Here is an 18,517-nt window from a genome sequence, read left to right on the forward strand (position 1 = left end):
TTATTATTATGAATTCAATGTGATATACTTCTATTTTAATGCTAATTACTAACTAATAAATTTTAAACTGAAGTATAATGTCAGCTGATATAGCTACTTATCACGGCGGAGATGGTGGGGGTCAAGACCCGCCAGATCCTTCTAGGGTACCATCATCTTGCGAGTCAGGTTAAATATTGCATATCAAAATTATTCTTAGAAATTATATTGTTAGATAAATATAACATCAATACTAATACTGATTATTGTTAATAATTTTTAAAGCCCTGCCGACGAGAAGAAAAGGTCGTGGCCCTGCTAGTAATAATGTTCTTGAAGAACGAAGGAAAAAAGCTGGGAAACCATTGGATCTAGAGCTTGATCCTGTGACCAACAAAGTGGTTGGGCAGGAGGATCAAGCTTTTATTCGCATGTTGGGCACTCTAGTTTCCATTTTGTGTCTGGGGCATTATTTGGATTTTGCTGATATACCTCAACAGTTTAAGGATCAAGTGCTTGATCGTATAAGGGTAAAAAAATTACAAATCTTGTACTTTTCATTATTTAATTCCATTATTTACAAGTTATCTAACATTTTTTTTCTTAATGCAGTATTACTATAATATAGACGGTCATCCACAACGTGAGTCAGTTCTGGCAACTCTCAACAAGGAGATGGGGGAAAGATATCGCAAGAGAAAGAACTATAGACATAGACACTTCAAAAATCATTATGCTGGACCAGAAGATTTGGAGAATGTCCTCTCTAAGCCACCTGACCATTGCACTAAGGAGGCTTGGCAGCTTATTTGTGAAATGTTTTTGAGCGAAAGATTTTTGGCTCGTTCTGCTAAAAATCAAGCAAACAGAAGACAAATGAAGTATGTAACAACACAAGGCACAAAGTCGTTGGCAGCTAAGCGTCACCAATATGTAAGTGAAGATGTTAATTTAATTTTATAAAATAACACATTCTGAAACATTTTGTTTACATTTGTATAGGAGAACCCGGATGTGCATGTTGTTGATACTTGGAGGGATGCTCATATGAGAAAATCGACAAAATCTTTTGTCAATGAGGCAGCTCAACAAGATTATGTAAGTGAATAGTATTTTTTTCTTGTTTCTAATGTTTATAATGTTTCTAATTTTTGTTTATAATGTTATCTTTATACAGGAAAAAATGGCGGCAGAGGTTCAGAGGACACAGCTTGAGAGGCAAAGTCAACAGCAGAGTGAGGCATCTCTAAATGTATCTGGTGTTGATTCGTCCCCGGTCGATCAATACGAGATACTAAGTAAAGTACTCGGGGAGAGATCTGACTACCAAAGAGGAGTGGGTTATAGGGCGAAAGGGAAGGCAAAAAAGACATCCTCTAGCTCTACAGATCAAAGTCAGTCCCAAGCAAATACTGCTGCTACGCCTAATGAAGATATGAGAGTTATGGCTTTGATGATGAAGGCAATTCGTGAGACGTTTGAGACTTCGACAACTGTGCATCCCAGTAAACTGTATGACCCAATGTTTGACAGTTTTATGCAGAGACATTTTCCACCACAATCCGAAGGTGGTTCGTCTTCTCAGAGTAACACTGCCAATCCTGACCTTCATACACCACCACAATAGCAGCACCAGCCTCCTTCACAACAGCAGCATCAGCCTCCTTCACAGCAGTATCAGCCTCCTTCACAGCAGCAGTTCCAGCCTCCTTCACAGTATTCGCCACAGCAGCTGTACCAGCCTCACCCAATGTATCTGCCACATGTGTCGTCACAACAACCTCCTCAGTATCAAAACCAATACACTTTTGGACCTTCTTCCCAGTCTCCTCCACTATATTTTAGTTTTACCGATTTTCCAAGAGGATCGATGCAGCCTCCGCCACCTAATGTTAGATATTGGGAGGTTGGAGGCGGGTCGCAGCCACAGCCACAGCCTCGAGATCTGTTTGGGGACCTCACGCTCGGACGATCATCACAACCACCTTATATTCCTTCACCACCACAGCCACAGCCGTCACCCTCACCGCCACAGCCACTGTCACAGCCGTCGTCCTCACAGCCAAACCAAAATGTTGAAGATGAGGACAATTTCAATATTAATCTTAATGACTTTATTTAGTTACTAGTTTATATATTTGGACTGAATTAATACTTTATTTATTTTTAATGACAATAGTGATATTTACTAGGTTGATAAATATTAAAACTATTTATATTAATTTTAATGTTAGTTATGTTTAAATTAATTAAATGTTTATTTTTGTTAAATTATATTATAAATTATTTTTAAAAATAATTAAATTTAATAAATATTAATTTATTAATTTATTTAAAATTTAATTTAAAAAAATTATAAAAACAACATTAGCGGCGGACTCCGCAGCTAATAATAATGCCTCTGACATGGGTATTAGCGGCGAGTGTGTCAGTCCGCCGATAATAATCATTAATAGCGACAAATTTTTAGGCGCGGCGTATTAGCGGCGGGGTCCCGCTGCTAATACTTATTAGCGGCGGATTTAGACTTTATTAGCGGCGGTGTCCCCTGCCGCTAATACTTGAAATTCTTGTAATGATTAAAAATAATTTGATTTTTTTTGTCATATTCTATTAACATAATTAAGATTTTATACCACTCTTTCAATAATAAATAAAACAAAAATTATATATTACACTTATTGCATGAGACATGCAAAAAATCTGCTGATTTTCTTCCTTAAATCATTGATTTTCAATCAGAATTCACTGGAACCAAAACATGAGTATAGGTACCCATTTGTTAATAGTAGTTCTGAAAACCTATCCAACTATGGCAGTTACACTCTTTCCTGCCAAAACTACTCTGCGATTACATTTTTAGCACTTATTAATTAACGTGAAATACCCAACCACTAGCTCTCTAACATATTAATATAAAATTATGTTATATTGTAGCTAGAAACCTACAGCAAACGATCAACTTTAATAAACAAATGTTAAAGTACACTGTTTACATCTGCCAAAAGCTAACAATCCCCACATATAATAGGTACAATCGTGGAACGTAAAAGTTCCTGTTTTTCCAACAAACGTGACTGAAGCCCCGGCCATATATATATATAACTCATAACAAGTTAAAAATCGATATCCCAAAGGTCTTTCGAGGCAAAGAATATTTATATAGATCGTTTAGAACAAGGAAAAAGGCAACAACAAAAAGCGTTGGCAAATGGCAATGCATGCGTTGCCTACTCTCTCAGGCTAATTACGTAATAAATATTAATTAATATTTAAAACATTGTACATCTATATCTATATGGAGAAGAAAATGTTATTAGTTAAACAAATACAGACAACACAACCTTGATCTAGTTCGGTATTTCCTAAGAAACTTTACAAATTACAATGTAAGAGAGCTATGTTCTTATCTTCCCTTCCTACGTACGTACTATCCCCACTGGCTTTTACCTTGTTAGCAGAGTTTTGTAAAGGCTTATTATACTGCATGCTACAAAATTCAGGAATATATATATATATATACATATAATTCATTAACCAAACTTAATTATATGTATTATTAATTTTCACCTTTTCTTTGTGGAAGACAAAGACCTCTTTTGGCAACTGAAAATGTCTCCACCGAAGGATTATTCTCATCAAAATGGAAGAGTTACGTGTCGTGATCAGACGGTGGTAGATACGAATAGCGAAATTGAAGACTATGATCTTCTACGGTTATTGAATCGAACTAGACCGTTAAATATAGAGAGGAATATATCATTGGTTGAAATTAGGTCTTTCTTCGGGGAAATATCAAATGGCCACTTTCACAGAAATAATATTAATGACAGTCATCATCATCATGTCTCTTCTCCAGTGAGAATTAGGTCTGGTTTTAACACGCCCAGATCCAACGGTTACTATGAGTCACATCCGATTATTGCTGATGCATGGGAAAAGTTGAGGCGATCATTGGTTCACTTCCGTGGTCAACCTGTGGGAACTCTTGCTGCTGTGGACCACTCCGTAGACGAACTTAACTATGATCAGGTTTTTATTACCAATATTACCTTTTGAATATTATATATTGTTGATTCATTAAAACTTTAGAATTTTATTACTACCAGAGATTTCTTCTTTTTTGTTACTAAAATAAATATATGAATTAACAGCATAAAATTATTTAAACTCTCATCCCAACATGCATGGCTGAACTTTTACAATTTTAATTTCGAGAGTAGAAACTTCACCTCTATATATATATATATATATATATATATACTAGATACAATATAATATAATATGCATGTTTACTTAGTTTTATTTATAGAATTTATTAATTATTTTTATTAAATTTATATGAATGTCATATAAATTTTAAATAAATATTATATTTTAATTAAATAATTTATTTATTTTTATTTAAGTTTATATTTGTTCTAGTTTTTGAATTTGGGAAGGACAAGAATAGATCATATATTATATGTTTACTGTAATATTAAATATTATGCTGTAATATTAAATATTATGCGTGGAATTTAAATTTAAGTTTCTTGCTACTTTTAAAAAAAAAAAGCAAATTGTTGCTAATTCAGAGTAGATTATATTATATATTTAATATGATCTTATTCTAATAAGTGGGTTTAAATTTAATTAAATTATATTTAAGTTATAAAACATATGATCTTATTATTTTTAAATAATTATCATTGTAAAATATCTCAAAAATATCATATTTTAATTTGTTTAATTATTTATTATTTTTAAATAATTATTATTGTATAATATTTCAAAAATATCTTTTTTTAATTTTTTATTTATTTTATTTAAGTTTAAGTATTTACAAACTATCGTTAAATATAAGAATATTCTGTTAAATATAAGAATATTCGTTAAACTTAACCTTAAAAAAAATAAAAAACCGTTAAAACCAATAATTTCCGTTATCTACACGAGATATTGTCAAATTAACATTAAGGTTTTATTTTAGCGAGTAATTAGATGGGATATTAATATTAGACTGACTCATGAAAAATAATAAATAAATACATAATTTTTTCAATATACTCTAATAAATACTTAATCAAATAATAAAATTGATCAAATTCAATTTAATATGATCATAATTACAATGTAGTTTAAGAGTTTATAAGAAATATTCATTTTTAATAAAAAAAACTAGTGTAGAAAATGATGTATCATAGACTTTGAGAATATATAAGCCTAATAGCCTAATTGTACTACATATCTCCTCACTAAGAACAAAGCTCAAATTCAAATTCCCTATATAAAAAAATAATAAAAAATAGAAATAGAAAACAAAAAATCATAACTCAAGTTTATGCTACATATATTAATTCTTAGGAAATTAAAAACTTTATTTGACTACAAATTAACACGTTTCGCTAGATATATAATACGTAAATGATGCCCCAGCAGGTGTTCGTTAGAGATTTTGTGCCAAGTGCATTGGCCTTTCTAATGAACGGAGAGGAAGGAGTAGTTAAAAATTTTCTTCTAAAGACACTTAGGCTCCAATCATGGGAGAAAATAGTGGACCAGTTTAAGCTAGGAGAAGGAGTAATGCCAGCAAGTTTCAAAGTGTTACACGACCCTGTAAGAAACTCTGAGACTATATTTGCTGATTTTGGTGAGAGTGCAATAGGAAGAGTGGCCCCTGTTGACTCTGGATTCTGGTGGATTATATTACTTCGTGCTTACACAAAGTCCACCGGAGACTCCTCCTTGGCTGATATGCCGGAGTGCCAAAATGGTATTCGCCTTATTCTAAGCATATGCCTCTCGGAAGGCTTTGACACTTTCCCAACTCTCTTGTGCGCTGATGGATGTTGTATGATTGATCGTAGAATGGTATGTAATGATATAATTCATGTTTTCATCCCTCTTAGATTATTTTCTGTAAATTATACCTAATAATCATCAAATTATAACAATGTTATCTATAACTATTATATTTTTCTTAATTAGGGTATATATGGTTACCCAATAGAAATACAAGCATTGTTTTTCATGGCATTAAGATGTGCCCAGCTTTTGCTTAAGAAAGACGATGTGGGAAAAGAGTTTGTGAAGCTAATAGACGACCGTCTCCAAGCCTTGAGTTATCACATAAGGAGTTACTTTTGGCTAGACCTAAAGCAGCTTAACGATATATATCGGTACAAAACAGAGGAATACTCCCACACCGCCGTCAATAAATTCAATGTAATGCCGGACTCTCTTCCTAACTGGGTTTTTGATTTCATGCCTACACGTGGTGGTTACTTCATCGGGAATGTGAGTCCCGCTAGAATGGATTTTCGCTGGTTTTGCTTAGGTAACTGCGTGGCCATTATTTCGTCTTTGGCTACTCCTCAGCAAGCTTCGGCTATAATGGATCTTATAGAAGCGCGTTGGGAAGAGTTAGTTGGAGAAATGCCACTTAAAATATGCTATCCGGCTATTGAAGGTCATGAATGGCGGATAGTAACTGGGTGTGACCCCAAGAATACTAGATGGAGTTATCACAATGGCGGCTCTTGGCCAGGTATAATTACTAACAACATCAACCATTAGTGTTTTCATATACTAAAAGCGACACTCCATTTGCACGTTTGGCTAATCAAGAACTTGAAAAGTTTTATAGGAAACAAAAGAGTGCATGATCTCCATTTGTTTGTTTTATTGTCTCTAAGAACGGTCGCAGTAAATTCTGTTTATTCTTATCTGACTCTTGAGTCTCAATGTGTAGTGCTTATATGGCTACTAACGGCAGCGTCCATCAAGACTGGTCGTCCTCAGATAGCAAGGCGCGCAATTGAATTAGCTGAACACCGGTTGTCAAAGGACCACTGGCCGGAGTATTATGACGGTAAGGCTGGAAGGTACGTGGGAAAACAAGCCCGAAAGTTCCAAACATGGTCTATTGCAGGCTATTTAGTGGCTAAAATGATGCTTGAAGATCCTTCTCATTTGGGGATGATATCACTCGAGGAAGACAAGCAAATTAAACCCATTAAAAGATCAGCTTCTTGGACCTGTTGATATACTTAATTGTTTAGTAGTAATTGCATGAATAAGTAACTTAAAATATCAATTTGCAAAAAAAATATGCTCAGTTATTCGTTAAAAGTAATTTATCCTACAATATTCAATATTTCTCTAGTTAAGTACGGTAGGATAAACTACTTTGTAAATCATTTTTAAACATAAGTTAATTTGCAAAAGCATACTTGAAAAAAAAAATAGTTTGCAAATAATTCCTTATAGCAATACAATTTATCAATTATAGTCTTCTATTGACTAATAATAAACTTTATTGTTTTGTTGAATGTAGATAATTATTTTTTTTTAAAGAAAAATTATCATTTTAGCCCCAATATCGGTTTAAACTTATTACCAAGATTAACTTCGGGTTTCCAAAAAAAGTTCAAATTAACATTTGTTATTTTAAACGTTAAAATATGGCTCCATGTGATTATTTTTGGTCAAATTTTTCTTGATAAAGATAAAAAAAGTCTTCGCATTTATTATACCCAAAATTTGGAATTGACACGTGGCAACTAGCAAAGCAATGTCGCGTCAAGACAAAGTAGCAAGACACTACAACCACCACCATTCACCAAGAAGGGTGACCATCGTCATTCTCTCAGCACTTAGGCGGAGGACCTCGCCAACACCGATCTACTTCTCCCATTGTGTGATGTCAAATGACCCCAGATGATTAGGCTGATGCCAATCACAAGAAAGAAAGGGCCCTAGCCAATCGCCCTAGCCAATCGCGCTAGCTAATCAAGTGCACACCACAAGTCCCAACTAGTCGCTAGACATCCTAGCTGGTCGCCAGGGATCCTCATTACTTGTTGGTGGTCCTCGCCACCCGAGCCTTCTTTCGCACCAAAGTGCGCCTTGAACCTCTACATGAACAGGATACGTCAAATTACCATTTTTTTGTGAGACAAAAACCTACCTTCATCCGAGTGTATCAAAAATTAGCCTTATCGGGAAACAAGTTGTCACTGTCAGCTATTCCCATCTTCGTGGCTATAAATAGTGCAAATCAAAATGTAACAAGGGTCGGAGGAAAAACAAGTCAGTAATTGTTCATTTTCGGAGAGAGCTCCTACTCTCCATATTGTAACTGCCCCAAGAACAAGTTCAAAATTAGTGTACTTGTTCTTGAGGGTTCAAAGTTCATCACAAATATATACTGACTAAAGTGGATGTAGGTCATCTTTTTGGGGCTAAACCACTATAACTCTTTCTCTATTTCATTTATTACCGTATTTATTTCCTTTTATTTGGTTCACTATTCACAAAAAAGATTCCACTTTGGATTTACATACAAAACAAGTCGTCATTTATTGCTCCGTGCAAGTTGTTGAAGAAACCAGACAACATTTTTGTGCTTTCATTGAGAGTGTGAGTCTCAGAGTGGGATCTCCTCATCTACCACCCAAGGTTGCCTAGCCCCTTGCTGGTCATGGCACCTAGGCGAGGTCCAGCCAAAGAAAACGGCCATGTGGCCCCACCAAATCGTCCTCCTTGGAACGTCGAGGAGGAACCCCATAAGAACCTAGAAAAGGGCAATGGCGACCACATCCCCCAATAGCACGAGGCAGCCAGGGAAGAGGTCGCCACCCTGAGAGAGGAGATGGTGCGACTGCCTGCCATGAATGCTGCTGCGGTAGGCAAGATGGTTGCTCAGCGACGGGACATGAATCAACAATAGAGAGAGGCGACCATTGCCTTCGATATGACAGTCTGCATGGGTGCGAGGGGTTGCCAAGCTTCCTTAGGGCGACCCCATTATTCCATGAACGGAGACGGTGTGCCCTACGCTGCTGATGTCGTGCCCCTGTGCCACTGGTGCTTCGCACCCATGCGCATTTGGTGTCGAGTCCCTGTGCTAGCCACCATGCAAGGCCACTTGAGCCTTGGCTCATGACCTTATGCCGCCAGCCCTAAACCTAGGGCACCACACTTGGTGCCCAAATCTGTAGATCCTAATTTTGTGGATAAATATTCTATTTAATTAAATTTAAAATTATTTGAATTTAAAAGTTTAATTATCATATTTTATTTTTAGAAAAATAAAATATTTTTTAGTTGGTTAAGATTTTATCTTAATTTTAAATAATTATTTGTATTTGATTATTTAATTATTTAAATTCAACTAAATTAAAAAGATGACAAAAATAGTTATTTAATTAAAAGTTGGTTTCTAATTAATTAGTTGGACATAACAAATTCCTAAAGATTAGCAAGAAATCCTAAAAGAGAGGAGAATCATTCTTGGAGCCTTGAAAACAAGTCAAAGACTATTTTTGAAATTTTATTTCTATTTTTTAAAAGGTTGTAAATTTAGAAATACCCAATAGTACTCGGTTTATCATTTATTATTTATTTATTTATTGTGTTTATTTAAATAAATATTTATTAATGCTTGATTGATAATGTTGATGCAGTTTTTCGCCAACAGTATATTGAAGAAATAATATGAAATGAATTCAGAATAACACAAATCTTTTTACGTGGTTCAGTGGTTAAAATCCACCTAGTCCACACGAGTCTATATTATCGTTGTTTCTCTCTCTATTTTGACAGAGTTTCAGTATTACAGAATAATCGTCACTTTTCTTGTCTAATATTCTCAGTATTTATAGAGAAATCCCTTGGATAGGTTTGGGTAACCGCGTGAGTTAATCACGGATTTACATATTTCTTACATTTAATACAAACAATTCTCATTTATATTAGGATATGATTTTATCACAAAATAATTGGTCTCCTAATATCTGGGACATTAAATATGACAGGCTGGTCATAAATAATCGTATAAAAGTACCCGAGTCTTTGGGGATTTGCGAGTATGCAATATATTCGAATTACCACGAGCTGGATTTCTCTCTGAGCTCGAACTTCGGTAGCCATTTGAATATCATGAGCTCGTGCTTCACAACCTTCATGTCTGTAGCTCGGGTTAAACCCAGGACGCCTAACATCACTCGTGCCCAGGTGAAACCAGAGTTGCTTACGTGGATAATAAACAGACATCATTTTCTTGGTTATTTCTCTACATATTTATTTGCCAGCTGTACCCGAGCTGAGTAAAGGACTTGTGCTGAAATTTCCTTGATACATCTTTAGCTGAACCTGGGATTCTTCTCGGATCTCTTCGATAAGGTCCAAAGATTCCTGGAGTAAGGCGTGGTTCTAGGCGGGATCATACGTGTCCCGTCGGTGAGACGGGACAGCCGTTTCCACTAGGATGACTGCTTCACATCCGTACACCATGGAGTTTGGAGTATGCCCTGTAGACGTTCTTTCGGTGGTCCGGTATGCCCATAGTACGCGGGGCAACTCTTCCAGCCACTTGCTTTTGTAGGCTTCAAGCTTTTTCTTTAATGTCCCCTTCAAAATCTTGTTCATGGCCTCTGTTTGCCCATTTGCTTGAGGCCTTGTGTAGAGTCCCAGAATGTTTACTTAGCTAGCTAGATAGTAGTAGTAATAGTAGTAGTTAGTATTAGTTTATAGTATGATAGTTACTGTGGATTTTGGTTCAAGTCGGGACTTAGTTAGAAACTCATAACAACAGTTAGGGATTTTTATATACCTATAGTTTAAGAATATTAATTATAACATAAGGTTTGATTAATATTGTTGGTCTCAAATATATTATTGATTATAACCTAAGGTTTAGATAGAACCATTAAGAGCATGACACTTGTCATAACCATGATTAATAAGGAATTAAGTATTTTTGATGAATAATTTTAATAAAAGAAAGATCTAGAAGCTATAGAACCTTCCAGCAGCTTTAGGATCGTATTATGACTCAGTCAAAGTTGTTTATCCAATTCAAATTAAGCTGATAAAGTGCAATTACGTGTCTAATATATCAACGTATGTCGATATATCGCCTACGAAAGATACGAAAAACACGTCGACTTTGCACGAACGATCAAATGAGCCTCGGGAATATAGTGGGAGGCGATATATCCCCTATAGGGGCGATATATCGACTCCAAAAATGTATTTTTGAAAGCTTGGTTCTTCAATTTTAAAAATAGCCTTAACCTCTTAGACCTACCTTTGAACGATTTTGACTGAGTTTTAGGCGTCTGCTGAACAAAAATTCAAATCATTTCCATTTTATAATCATTTATTTATTCAAATTAAAAGGGGTTAGTTTCACTCCTTTAACTCTATAAATAGGACCTAGTGTTCAGCCATTTTCTTCATTCTTCAAGCATTTGATTAGAGCTCCAAGGTGCTAGTGTTACTATAGAGAGATACACTTGGGTTTGGGATAAAAGTTTTATCATTCTAAGCTTTCTAAACACTTGGGAAGTGAGAATTAGTGTGATTTCGGTGTTGAGGTTTAGACCAATCCATAAGGTCATTCAAGGTATTCCTATTCCTTAAGTGTAGTTCTATATGGTGCTTTAGTTTTCTTTAGTTTTCATTTATTCAGATCCTAACTCTTGTTATTGATTTCTTTGTTTAGATATTTAAGTTCTTGAAACTTAAAGTCCTTCTTGGTAAGTTTATTCTTGATGGTTTAGTACTCTTATTCATCTTCTTCTTTAGATTCTCACCATTTTACTGTTGGTTTATAGGAGTTCTAATCCCGTTCTTGTTCCCAACTATCCCCACTTTTGGTAAGGAAAATAGGATAGATTTTTATGTGCTTATATGTTATGTTATGTTATGTTATGTTTATGTATGATATGTGTACTTTATGATATGTATATGTATAGAATATGTTTTATAGTTCTTGGGCATATGACTTGTTTAGATAACAAGCATATGACTTGTTTAGATAACAAGCCCCAAGAGTGTGTTTTATAATCCTTGGGCATATGATTTGTTTAAATAACAAGCCCCACAAATTTATATGACTTGTTTAGATAACAAGCTCTACAAATTTATGGGCATCTGATTTGCCTAGCTAGCAAGCCCCATGAAGTATGATGGCCATTGTAATAGATGCTTTTATAGTTATATGTTTTATAGTATATGTTTATGATATAGTCTTTTGTATATGATTTATGTTTTATGTTGTTAGTAGATTTTCCTTGCTGGGCATTAGGCTCACTCCTTTATTTTTAGTGTGATGCAGGAAAATAGATACGGAGGCAAAAGGATTCTTGGTAGCTTGGCTTGTGTGTTAAGGATGAATGGACTGAATGAACTGCGAGTCGATCGAGGATGACGTTTATTCTAGTCTTTTGAATATGTTCTTTTGTAATTCCGCATTTTAGTTTTGAACAATTAATTTAAAGTTATGTTTTATTAAACAATGAGTACCCATACCACATTTTATATTTTATTTTATAATTTGCACAATATTTATTTTGGATTTTTAATAAAGTTATGATTATTTCTTATGAATGTTTTCTTCAAAGTATTAGTTATGTCTAGTAGTTTTAACGGTCCAAGGTCTTAGAAATAGGTTGGTCATTACAGTTGGTATCAGAGCAACGGTTCATTTGCATGAAGTTCTCCTTGATACACATGCTCAAGCTCCGAATCTAACCGCCAATGTAAGTGTTTATGTTATAGTTATTATGCCTATGTGATTAGCTAACATTTTAGCCTTATGTTTTCAATTAAGAATGAATGGAGCCTTGACCTATCAGGATATCCAAGCCATTAAGGCCTTGAAAAGAATTAGAGAGCCAAGGAATACAGTCGAAATGCTAGAAATAATCACTCGGAGATTTCTCTTATTCCACAATGAGATAGTTCACCTCCAAACAACTAAGCAAATCATGATGAGAGCTGCGGAGCAATATATTTTAGTGATTAGACTTTTTAAAGATTATCCTACTGTAATTGCAGCTTTAGAAGAAATATGGGAGACTCTAGATGATGAAGATGAATTGACGGTAGTTATGAGATATTATTTTCTCATACTTAGGTTCACTTCTAAGATGGAATCTCAATTCACAAATGAGCAAAAACATAGAATCTTTACGAATCTTCCTCGAGGGCATTTTGAGGCTCAAGATAATGATGATTATGAGGAAATAGGTGGTGATATGTTAGATGAAGGGTCAGATGTAGAAGATCCTGATTTTTAGATTAGTTTATTTCTTTATTTATTTATTTTTGCAATTATGATTGTACATAGTGAAATTTTTTTCCAAATAAATATCATTGTTATTTTTTATGACATGTATGAGTTTGTTTTTCTTTTGCAATCATAATAAATAATAAATTTAATAAATAATGATCAAGTTCGGTGAGGGTGGATACAAATCAATGGATCGGGTTCTATATTGAGAGTTAGGGGGCCATAGTAGTGGGAACGATTTTACTGATCCCAGCCTTCCCTCAATATGGTTAACTTTGGAACAATAATGAGTTTCGAGCCAAAGAATTAAGTCATATAGGATGATTAGAAACACACTTAGAAAATAATAAAGATGGCTTATTTTTCTAAGTATAGAAACACACCCTAATTATAAAGAAGACTTATATAATTCTTCATAAGAAACCATAATTAATAGATCCGAGTTATGTTTGCTTAGATTAAGTTTTGTTTTAGAGCCTATTAGGGTAAGTTCTAACATGTTTTTCTCGACTGTTAGAACTCTGCTGAAGATGTCTCTCAGAAGGTCTGCACGCACCAATGCCAATGCCTCCAGTGTCGCTCAAGAGACTAATGAAGCCCCTCCAGTTCGCAGAAGAGGAGCGCGTTCTACCACTACTGCTGCTAACCAAAGTGCACCGCCGCCACCGATTGACAACACTGCAGAAATTGCCAGACTACGACAGCAAGTGGAGGAAAAACTGCAGCAACAGCGACAACAGGCTCAGCCTCAGACTCAGCCTCCGCCACAGCTGCAACCGCAGCCTCAGCAAATGGCTCAAGCACCCCATCAAGTAAGTCTTTATGGGGGATGGCCAATGGAGAACTATGTGCCATACTCAGCTCAGCACATGGAGCAATCTACGAGCGGTTTCGTAAGCAACACGCTCCAAACTTTGAAGGGACAACTGACCCCTTCGAAGCAGAAGAATGGCTCAGGAATGTAGAGCCGATCCTAGCAAACATGAATCTCAGCAACGCAGACCGCATATCTTGTGTTTCGTCTCTGCTTAAGAAGGATGCTAGAATATGGTGGGACCTAGTACAGTAGACTCATGACATCGCCACCATGACATGGACCAGATTTGTGGAGTTGTTCCACAAGAAGTACTACAACTCGGCAGTCATTGCCACAAGGGTCGAGGAGTTCACTAGTCTGAAGCAGGGCAACTTGACGGTAGCAAAGTATGCTCGACAGTTCGACCGATTAGCGAAGTTTGCACCAGAGTTGGTTCCAACTGACTTTCTGAGGGTTACCAAGTTCGTTAGAGGACTTAGAGCAAAGATTGAGCTAAGGGTTAAGCTAGCAAACCCTGGAACTCCTACTTATGTCGATGTCCTAGAAACGGCGATAGAATTAGAAAGTCTTCAGGAAAATGTTAGTAAGGAAGAGGCCAGTAAGCCTAAGCCTAAACAGCAGAGTCAACCTCAGAATGGTCGAAATAACAACCATAACAACCATCAGTATAGCAACAATAATGGTCAGAAGAGATGGCATCCTAACAACAAGCAGTCCAACAACAATAAAAGAGCACGGACAAACAATGGAGGTAGTAGGTTAGGTTATGTAGAATACCTGCAGTGCTCTAAGTGCCAAAAGAAACATCCTGGTGAGTGTCGTGCAAACACCAAGGGATGCTTCAACTATGGTCAGGAAGGTCACCAAAAGAGGCAGTGTCCCCAGCTCAAGCAAGAGGAGAACAAGGACAACAAGATGGTTCCTGCCAGAGTCTTTGCCTTGACCCGGGGAGAAGCTGACGCTAGCAATAAAGTGGTCACAGGTCAGATTCCTATCCTCAATAATGTATGTTCAGTATTATTTGATTTGGGAGCCACTCACTCGTATATCTCGTTAGGAATGATAGAGAAATTAGACAAACCTTGTGAAAGATTTTGAACTAGGTTTGTAACAGAATTACCTTCGGGTGAAATAGTCCTATCATCACGAATAGTATGAGGCGTACCGATCAAAATTGAGGACATAGAACTAGAAGGAGAGCTGATAGAGCTAGAGATCAAAGACTTCGATGTGATATTGGGAATGGATTGGCTAGCGAGGCATGGCACAACCATCGACTGCAGACGTAAGTAAGTAACGTTCGAGACTCCTGACGGTCAGAGACTATGCTATATGGGAAAAGTTTCAGGGCTACGCACACCACTTATTTCATCTCTCAAAGCTGAGAGGATGATAGAAAAAGGATGTCACACATTCTTAGCCAGCATCACAGATGTGGTAAAGGAAACACCATTAAAGGTTGGAGACGTCCGCATTGTAAAGGAATTCCTAGAAGTATTTCCTGATGACTTACTAGGGTTGCCGCTGACTCGGGAAATTGACTTCACAATCGAACTAGTACCGGGCACCGAGCCTATCTCAAAGGCACCATACTGGATGGTACCTACTGAACTCAAGGAGTTAAAGATGCAGCTACAAGAACTCTTAGACTTGGGTTTCATTAGACCGAGCCATTCTCCATGGGGAGCACCGGTTCTATTTGTGAAGAAAAAGGACGGAAGCATGCGGATGTGTATAGATTACCGCGAGCTGAATAAGGTGACAATCAAGAATAAATACCTGCTACCCTGAATTGACGACTTGTTTGATCAACTACGAGGAGCAACCGTGTTTTCAAAGATTGATCTACGGTCCGGGTATCAGCAGCTCAAAGTATGGGAAAAGGATATTCCTAAGACGACTTTTAGAATTCGTTATGGACATTACGAGTTTTTAGTTATGTCTTTTGGTCTTACCAACGCTCCAACCACATTTATCGATTTAATGAATAGGGTCTTTAAGGATTACTTGGATAAATTTTTCGTAGTGTTCATCGACGATATCTTGGTGTACTCAAAGGACGAAGTCGAGCACGAGGAGCATTTAAGAATGACAATGCTGTGACTGAAAGAGCATCAACTTTATGCCAATTTCAAGATGTGCGAATTTTAGCTTTCACAAGTAGCGTTCCTCGGCCACATAATATCCAAGGACGGAGTTGCAGTAGACCCATCTAAGGTAGAGGATGTGAAGGATTGGCCAATACCTAAGACCGTGTCAGAGGTAAGAAGTTTTCTGAGGCTAGCAGGTTATTATCGGAGGTTTGAAGAATTCTCTAAGATAGCCACTCCACTTACCAACCTGACTCAGAAGCAGCAAAGATTCAACTGGACTGATAAGTGTGAAGAGAGCTTCCAGTTGCTTAAGGATAATCTATGATCAGCACTAGTACTTTGTGTAAAGACAGCCAACAAAAAATTCATAGTTTATTGTGATTCGTTGAAGCAAGGTTTGGGTTGTGTGCTGATGTAGAATGACAAGGTAATAGCCTACACCTCAAGGCAACTAAAGGAGTACGAGCAACACTATCCAACACATGATATGGAGTTGGCAGCGGTCTTTGCATTGACAATTTGGCGCCATTATCTTTATGGAGAACGGTTTGAGATTTACATAGACCACAAAAGCTTAAAGTATTTCTTTATGCAAAATGAGCTCAACATGAGGCATCGTAGGTGGTTAGAACTAGTGAAGGATTATGACTGTGAAATCCTATACCACCCGGGAAAGGCAAACGTAGTTGCTGATGCGCTAAGTAGAAAGAGTTATGGAAGTCTAGCAGCGTTAGCTGGAATAGAAAAGTCGCTACAGCAGGAGCTGATCAATGCCAGAATAGAAGTAGTCATTGGTAAACTGGCTAATTTTTCCATCCAGTTAAGTCTGTTAGAAGAGATACGGATTGGGCAAGGGCATGATGACACATTAGTATCACATATGGATGCAGTTAAAGAAGGCAAGGCCACAGATTCCTCAATATCAGGACAGGGGTTCTTGAGATATAAGGATCGGGTATGCGTGCTGAATAATCAAGGGATTAAGATGAAGATTTTAGAAGAAGCACATAGTACCCCATACTCAGTTCACCCAGGGTCGACTAAGATGACTCACGACCTTAAGGTGTTATATTGGTGGCCAGGAATGAAGAAAGATATAGCGAAGTATGTGTCTAAATGCTTGGTATGCCAGCAAGTGAAAGCAGAACATCAGTGGCTTGCAGGCTTATTGCAACTGCTTAGTATTCCTGAATGGAAATGGGATGACATAGCCATGGATTTCATGACAGGATTGCCACGAAAAAATAAGCAGCATGACTCGGCTTGGGTAGTAGTAGATAGACTAACCAAGTCAGCTCATTTCCTGCCTGTCAAGACTACGTACACAGCAGATCAGTATGCAAACATTTATGTTCAAGAAATAGTAAGACTGCATGGAATCCCTAAGACCATAGTATCTGATAGAGGATTGGTGTTTACATCGAGATTTTGGGGAAGCTTGCTGCAAGCCATGGGTACCAAGTTAAGTCTTAGTACGACATTTCATCCTCAGACCGATGGTCAATCCGAGCGTACCATACATATTTTAGAAGATATGTTGCGCGCTTGAGTACTTGATTTTGGTAGATCATGGAGTAAGTATTTGCCATTGATAGAATTCTCCTACAACAATAGCTACCAGTCAACAATCGGGATGGCGCCCTATGAGCTACTTTATGGAAGAAGGTGTCGATTGCCGTTACATTGGGATGAGGTAGGAGAAAGGAAACTTCTTGGTCCCGAAGCTATTAGAGAAGCTCAGAAAGCAGTAGCGTTGATTAGAAAACGTATGCTCGCTGCTCAAAGCCGTCAGAAAAGTTATGCGGATGCCAAGCGGCGTGATGTGGAATTCAAAGTCGGAGATCAAGTCTTCTTAAAGATATCTCCTATGAAAGGTGTGAAGCGGTTTAGGAAGAAAGGCAAGCTTAGTCCCCGGTTTATAGGTCCTTCTGAGATATTGGACAAAGTGGAAATAGTTGCATATAGATTAGCCATACCGCCAGCTCTAGCAGATAGCCACAATGTGTTCCACATCTCGATGTTGCGTAGATATGTGTTGAACCCATCTCACGTCCTCAAGTACGATACGATAGCACTCCAGAAAGACTTGAGTTATGATGAACGACCAGTTAGTATCCTAGATAGAGGGATGAAGGAATTACGGTCCAAGAGTATTATGATAGTCAAGGTCCTATGGAGTAATAGTTCTGAATGAGAGGCAACGTGGGAGTTGGAGGAGGACATGTTAGCCCGGTATCCGAAATTGTTTGGTAAGTAAATTTTGGGGACGAAATTCTTTTAAGTAGGGGAGAATTGTAGAGTCCCAGAATATTTACTTAGCTAGCTAGATAGTAGTAGTTAGTATTAGTTTATAGTATGATAGTTGCCGTGGATTTTGGTTCAAGTTGGGACTTAGTTGGAAACTCATAACAATAGTTAGGGATTTTTATAAGTTTAACCTATAGTTTAAGAATATTAATTATAACATAAGGTTTGATTAATATTGCTGGTCTCAGATATATTATTGATTATAATCTAAGGTTTAGATAGAACCATTAAGAGCATGACACTTATCATAACCATGAT

At 36.8% G+C, this 18,517-nt stretch overlaps 1 protein-coding gene across 1 annotated transcript; it reads left to right on the forward strand.

Moving 5' to 3' along the window:
- The first annotated feature begins 3,591 nt into the window (after positions 1–3,591).
- LOC133803356 (probable alkaline/neutral invertase F) lies at positions 3,592–7,120 on the forward strand. Its single transcript, XM_062241365.1, has 4 exons — positions 3,592–4,011; positions 5,401–5,832; positions 5,950–6,508; positions 6,713–7,120. Exons 1-4 carry the CDS (start codon positions 3,592–3,594, stop codon positions 7,003–7,005), a joined length of 1,704 nt encoding a protein of 567 aa, XP_062097349.1. The 3' UTR covers positions 7,006–7,120.
- Positions 7,121–18,517: the final 11,397 nt, after the last annotated feature.

This window comes from Humulus lupulus, chromosome X (assembly GCF_963169125.1).
Source record: "Humulus lupulus chromosome X, drHumLupu1.1, whole genome shotgun sequence".
Classification (NCBI taxonomy): domain Eukaryota; kingdom Viridiplantae; phylum Streptophyta; class Magnoliopsida; order Rosales; family Cannabaceae; genus Humulus; species Humulus lupulus.